The sequence below is a fragment of the Babylonia areolata genome, chromosome 30 (assembly GCF_041734735.1).
Source record: "Babylonia areolata isolate BAREFJ2019XMU chromosome 30, ASM4173473v1, whole genome shotgun sequence".
In the NCBI taxonomy this organism is placed as follows: domain Eukaryota; kingdom Metazoa; phylum Mollusca; class Gastropoda; order Neogastropoda; family Buccinidae; genus Babylonia; species Babylonia areolata.
Window position 1 is genome coordinate 10,627,453 of NC_134905.1, and position 7,441 is coordinate 10,634,893.

The window sequence follows — 7,441 nt, forward strand, 5'->3', positions numbered from 1 at the left end:
GAAAGTTAAAATGGGATAATTTCAGTTTATTTCTGTGATCATGAGGTAATCTTGTAATGTGTTTGCACCACAGTTAAAGATGTGTGTGTGAACTGGCCACAGACTGAAAAACCCACTGCTGTTAGCTAGGGCTGAGACCCACATCTTCTCAGTCATCAGAACATTGTCATGGCGGCTGGTGTTACTCATATACTTTCCTCTTCATTTTCCCCAACAGGTGTGGGATTCTAACATGCTGGCTGATTATCACCTTGGGTCACTGACCTTGCCTATGACCCGCGCAGAGGAGTACACAGGGGGCAACATCATCCGTCGCTACTCCCTCACCAAGAACAACCCTGATGGCAAGGAGGAGCACTCTGGCTTCATCTGGCTTACTGTTAAACACACAGCCAACATGGCCGAGGTTTAGCAGTGCTACAGACACACCGGTCCTTTTACTGTCATATTTATCAAAGCGTGGAACATTCTTTTGAATGATAACAAGTGTTTGTTGTTGTTGTTTTTGATTTTTAAAGCAGTCAGCATTCTTTTGAGGAGATCTGAGTGGAAAAGGTCTGTGAAAGAAAAAATCCGTTCCATTCAAGATGTCTGAAGTGGCTGACCTCATAAATGTGGTAGACATCTCTGACCTGTCTGCAGAGTGACAAAGATCTGTCTGCAACTCAAATGTAAGGGAAGTCTTCAAATAAACTTAGCACAGAGCACTAACTTCTATCTAATTGTGGTATCTTCAAAATTTTTTTTACTTCAAATGTGCCACACATATGGCACAAATTTCTGTCTGACCTACAGTGCCTCTGTGGTATATCAAACATCTTGAAGAGAAGTCTTGAAATATGCCTCACTATTAACACTTTTTTCTATCATTACTGTGGTATCACTGAACTCTTGAAGATAAAATGATGTCTGTGCATGGTAAGTTTACACCAGACATATCTACACACTGTGGCATTATGATAGAATGCCAGCCCAGGGAACATCCCCAATGAACATTGAGTAATGGTCTGGGTGCTAGATATTTTTATCGGGATACCCTGATGTTTCGGAGGCTACTGTAAATGTCTAACTGATGGTCTTGGTGCTCGACTTTTTAGGGTGATATGAGTGCTGGTCATTTGGGGAATCTTATGAGAGAGACTGAAAATCTGTGAGATGGCACAGGTGCCAGAGAAACGAACAGGCTGAAATCAGTCAGCATTAGACATACATTCTAAAACCACTTACTTTGCCAACTCTAGTTGAATCCAACTTTTCAAGGGCACATGATAAAATGTACAAGATGAAATTTGCAATATAATCTTATTGAGCTGCTGGATGTGTGCATAAAAAAGTCTTTAATGAAAAAAATGAAAAAAATGCTTTTGAATAATCCAGACAAAAAGAAATACAACTGTGAATAATGCTGACAAAACAATGCAAAAGTAATAATTGGACATGCTCATATCATCTGTTTATTTAATACTGCATTTAGAATTTCCATATGAGTGATTTGTGGGACACCTGATCAGAAACTATGCAAGGTCAGCTGAACATTTTATGAATGAACGAAGGGAGACCACCCAGCATGTCCTCAGCATATCTGAATCCTGACCTGCATCATGCTCTCACCATCTCAAATGAAACCACCTGCAGAACTAATTCACAAAGGTGTACAAAGTTTCTCACCAGTATCAAAGACACTGTCAACTAGTCACTGCCTTTGTTGCATCCTTTTAAAGTGGTTGCTCAAATGATGGGCTTTTCCCAACTTCTGGAGGCTTTGTGTTTCTCAGTGTTTCTTTCATTGCTATTCATGTACTTTTTATAGAACATGTAATACAGATTTCTTTTCTGCAGCTTTCTCACTTAACATATGCTTTTTTTGTATTGATTTTGTTTCTGCCTGTGATCACTTCTATAACATATTACAAGAATGTTTTTCATTGTGTTCTGCATTTCATGCTTTACAAACTTTTTTCTCTCAGAATGTGTTGATTTACATGATTTTTTTCCCCACTTGTTGATGGGCTGCAACTCACATGTTCACTGATATGTACAAGTTGGCTTTATGTGTGTGACCGTTTGAACCCCGCCATGTAGGCAGTCATACTGTTTTTTGGAGCAGGGGGTTGCTTGCCAGGTATGTTCTTGTTTCCATTACCCACCAAATGCTGACATAGATTACAGGATCTTTAATGTTTGTATTTGATCTTCTGCATGCGTATACAGATGAAGGGGTTCAGGGAGATTGAAAAAACCTCCACCCTTTACCCACCATACACCATGACCAGAAATTCAACCCTGGACTCTCTGATTCAAAGTCCAATGGTGTAACTGTTTGGCTTTTGCACCAATTGTACATGATGGTATCTTGGAAGATTTATCTGCCTTTTTTATGGGGAAGGGTTTTTTATTTGAAAGCAAATGTGTCATGAGATCATTTCAGTTTAGACATCAGCATCCTGTACAAGCACATTCTTTTCTTTTCTTTTCTTTTGTTTGCAGAAGTATTCACTTGTTCACATTTTCTCTCTTGTTTCAAAACAAGTATTGAGTTTTGAATTCTTTTTCCTTTTAAAAATCTTTTGCATTTTTATTTGGTGAAAATGGTAACAAATTAGAACAAGTGATTTAAAAGTTATTCTTAGTTGTAAACACAAATAGTTAAGTATATAAAATGGCTTTGTTTTGTGTGTATGTGTGTGTGTGTGTGTGATAGACACACATATAAAGTATGCTCTGATGCACTTCAGGTCTGTGCCTTATAAACACCTTCAGATGGTTTGCTTTTCATCTTTTGTGAAATGCATTGTTTTTACCTTGTTCAGATTTTACATTGTATTTTTATTTGATTTCAGCAAATCAGCCGAAATATTGTAAATCTCATGCATGTTATTCAGTATTGTGGAATTTTGATTGGACTTTTTCTTCTTTTTTTTTTCTTTTTTTCTTTCTTTTTTTTTCTCCTCAGTTCCATGCAGGTCATGGAGCACCCGCTTTTTTGTTTGTTTAGTGCTTCACATGCCTTCTTCATTGACAAAAGTGCTTCACATGCCTTCTTCATTGACAAAAGTGCTTCACATGCCTTCTTCATTGACAAAAAAAAATACAACAAAAACCCATTCTTTTCTTTTTTCTTTTCTTTTTTTTTCTCTCTAACTTTTTTTCTTTTTCTTTTTTTTACATAATTTTTTTTTATGAATCCTCATTTTCAGTAGTTTCAGTAGCACTTAAGTATTGTTATGAGACATAATCATAACTAGAAATTTGTACTGAATTCATTGAAAAAACGAAAACAAGAATCAAATCAGATAATTAACTGAAACAATCAATGCAGAAATGTTGCAGACTAGAGAGAATCTGCCAGCGAATGTGATGGCCCCTCTGTGGGATGCACTGTCCACAGCTTCCCCTCAGCTTGTTGCTGTCCTCATGAAAATAATTATAAAACAGGATTTCGAGCTATTCTCATTACCAACAAGCAACATCACACTAACTTCCAGACCGTGAAACAGATGCCCATATTTACGTATTGCAATACACGACATACAAAAATGGTAAGGAAACATATGTGATATTAAATAACCCTTCACACAGTGTGCGTGTGAGTCAGTGTGTATATATGTGTGTGTATGTGTGTGTGTACGCACACTAGGTTAGAGGGTAAAGTTTCCCTAGCGAATATGTGCATGTGTGATGCTGTAAAATATTATTTCTGTTCTTTGTATTTTTTATTTGTATTACATTTCACCGACATCAGTATTATTTTGATTGGACTTGAACAAGCCAGCAAATTTTTGTTTTAGATTTCAATGTTTATTGTATTTGGATGTTTTTTTCAAATGTTGGGGTGTGTGGATGAGAATACTGAAACACTGTGATTTTATTATCAAGTTCAGCACTTATTCCGCAGTTTAACTCTATGGAGACATAGTTAAATAGTGCATGTAGTTTTACTGTGACGGGCAAATATGGGCATATTTGAAAAATTCAACACACTTTCACACAGTGACAAAGACATACAAATTATATATCATTAGAAAGTTTACCATCTCTTTTTTTAACATTTTAAAACAGTTTTCTCATTAAATGCTGCTAAATATTTTTTTAATATTTTAAATTATGTCACTAAATACTGGAAAAAAAAATTGAAAAATAGGTATACTGTACTCACCAGGCATGTCATATCCATCAGGTAATCCACAAGGCAGTATAAGATGCTTTTCTCACACAGTAAGGTTCCCTGTGTAATGTCTGTGAGCGCCCAGAGCAGACTCCCCAGGTCTTTGTTGACGGTTGTCTTCGTCACTCAGTAACCCTGCGCATGTGCCAGGAAGGGACATAACTCTACATCTCCCTTTCTTAGCAGAAAGCATGCATTAGATTTAAGCATTGTTTGTTTTTCCATTAGTCTTTGGCAAATTCTAAAACCTTATTCTAAAGCCTGTTTAGCAGAAACACTTATCTCTAAACTTCAACAATTGAACTCCATTCACTTTTCGTCATAACGTTGTGTACATTGTCTTTTGATCCTTCTGTTCTTCACAGATCAAGTCTTTGAGGCGTTTTCACTTTTCGTCCTGACTTTGTGTACATTGTCTTTTGACCCTTCTGTTCTTCACAGATCAAGTCTTTGAGGCGTTTTCACTTTTCGTCCTGACGTTGTGTATATTGTCTTTTGATCCTTCTGTTCCAAAGGCAGGTTGTCAGGCCTCTCCTCTGGTTGATGGAGTTGTGGGGTAGTCCTTTCTTCAGCTAGCTCTTCACTGTTCATTTCAACGCGAGTCTCCAGGTTTTGCTGTGGAAGAATTGTTTTTGCTCTCGGCGTTGCAGGCTGCGTTGCTTTCTGGTTCCAACTTCTTCGACGAAGTTGAGTGCGGTTTCTGCGCTGAGGACCTTGTTCAGTCTGAACAACAACAGACCAAGGTGTAACATTTTTGGCCACAACTGCTTCTTTGGTTGTTGGAGTCTTCACCCTCAGAGGTTGTCTATTTGAGAGTTGTGGGGCTTCTTTCACTCTATGTCGCAGATCATGGTAATGTTTCTGCTGGTTCCTGAATTGTTCATCCTTCATCCTGAATTTCTCAACTTCTGGTTTGAAGGGAATGTATTGACTGGGCATTGTAAGCACACAGTTTCTGAGTTTTCGGCTCATCATCAGTTCTGCCGGACTGTAGCCATTTTGAAGAGGAGTTGTACAGTAGTTAAGAAGGGCAATGTAAGGGTCAGTAGTCTTCCTTAGGAGATTTTTCAGTTTGAACAGCCCTTTCTGCTTCACCGTTCCCTTGTGGATGATAGGGACTACTAGTCAGATGAGTGAAAGTGTAGTCCTGTGAGAATTTCAGGAATTCTCGCGAGTTGAACTGTGGACCGTTGTCGGATAGAACTATTTCTGGAATTCCAAATCTTGCAAAGATGGATTAATGACAGCTACTGATGTAGTCTGCTTCAGGTACACAGTCTCTATCCACCGAGAATAGTAGTCAACTACTATGAGATACGTGTGTCCATTCAGTTCGAACAAGTCCATAGCTATCTTCTGCCATGGGTAGTCTGGGGTCTTGGTTGGCTGTAGAGGTTCTGGTGGAAGTTTTCTTTCTTTCTCACATGTTGCACAGGTACCAACGACTTCTTCGATTTTCTTTGAGAGTCCTGGCCACCACACACAACTTCGAGCTAATGCCCTGCATTTCACCACTCCTTGATGTCCTTGGTGAAGTCTCTGAAGTATTTCTTCTTGCAGTTCAGCCGGTATCACCAGACGACTCTGGAACAGCAACAAGCCTTGCTGAACTGTCAAATCTTGGCGTACAAACCAGTATTGTCGCAGACTGACGTCCTTTTTCGCTGTTTCAGGCCAGTGATCTAATTTGCAAAAGTTCATGACTTGACTGCAGATTTCAGAGCATTGCTTCTTTCTAACCTCTTCCAGCCTTGCATCACTTGCAGGAATGCTGTCAATGAGTGCACCGACAAAGGCATTTGTCTCGTCTTCCATGAAGGTTTCCTGTTTAGATCCAGGAGCCCTTGACAGCGTGTCTGTGGTCAACAGGTTTTTTCCTGCAGTGTAGATAATATTGTATGAAAACTGCATCAGGCGCATGCGGAACCTCTGTATCCTTGGGGTCAGTTCATCAAGCATCTTTTCAACAGTGCCAACAGTGGTTTGTGGTCTGTTCCAACTGTGAATTTTGACAGTCCTAACAGGTAGTCTTGAAATTTTTCACAGTTCCAAGTCACTGCCAAGGCTTCTTTTTCAACTTGTGCGTACCTTTGTTCAGTTGGTGTGAGAGATCTTGAGGCGTAGAATACTGGCTTCCAGTCATTTTCTTCTTTCTGAAGTAGTACGCCACCTAATCCGTATGATGATGCGTCTGCTGAGACTTTTGTTGGCTTGTCTGGACTATAGTGTGCAAGCACCAGTGTTGAGCTCAGCTGCTTTTTCACTGTTTGGAAGGCTTTCTCTTGTAGCTCTTCCCAAATCCAATTTGTCTCTTTTTTGAGCAGATCTCTCAGTAGTTTTGTTGTGTCAGCCAGGTGCGATGCAAATTTTCCAACATGGTTCACCATTCCCAGGAACCGGCGCAATTCTGATATGTTTGCTGGTCTTGGGAGGTTGGAAATGGCTTGCACTTTTTCCGGATCCATCTGGATTCCTTCCTTGGAGATCATGTGGCCCAGGAATTTCACTGAGTCCTGTGAGAACTTGCATTTCTCATTGAGTGTGTGACACCAGCTTCCTTCATCTGTAGAACAAGCTTCAGTCGATCATCGTGTTCTTGCTGATTTCTCCCAAAGACAAGAACATCGTCGATGTCGCAGATGACTCCAGGTATTCCTTCGAGGATGCGTGTCATCTCTCGGTGAAAAACCTCTGGTCCTGAGCTGATACCAAACGGCAGACGTTTGTAACAGTATTGCCCGAACGGTGTAATGAAGGTAGTTAGCTCCTGACTGTTTGGGTGAAGTGGTATTTGGTGAAATCCACTGTTGCAGTCCAATTTAGTGAACACTGTGGCACCATCCAGTTGGGCTAGCAGTTCATCTGTTGTGGGTAGTGGAAAGTTCTCTCGACGCACTCTTTCATTGAGCTTTGTGAAGTCGATGCACAGTCGCACTTTCCCATTTGGTTTTGGTACTGCTACGACTGGTGCGCACCAGTCAGTGGGTGTCTCCACTGGGCGGATGATATCCTGTTCCTCCAATTTCTTCAGTTCTTCTTGAACTTTTTCTTTCATGGGAAGGGGTAGTCTGCGGGGTGTTGAGATTGCAAATGGTTGAGCATTTTCTTGCAGTCTGATTGTGTAGACATTCTTCATTTTCCCTAGGCCTGTAAATAGCTCTGGGAATTCTTGCTTGTATTCATGGTCTTTGTCTACAGAGTTGACCCTTTCAATCAGTTTCAGTGCTTCAATTGCAGGCCTCCCCAAAAGTGGCTCCTTCAGATCACCTACAACAT

General features: G+C 40.0%; 1 protein-coding gene across 1 annotated transcript in view; it reads left to right on the forward strand.

Moving 5' to 3' along the window:
- Positions 1-3,581, forward strand: part of LOC143275198 (calpain-5-like) — a 100,959-nt gene extending 97,378 nt beyond the window's left edge. The window contains exon 13 of the mRNA XM_076579168.1: positions 218-3,581. Coding sequence (XP_076435283.1) covers positions 218-412 — 195 coding nt within the window. The 3' untranslated portion in view covers positions 413-3,581. The remainder of the gene's footprint in view (positions 1-217) is intronic.
- The last annotated feature ends 3,860 nt before the right edge of the window (positions 3,582-7,441 follow it).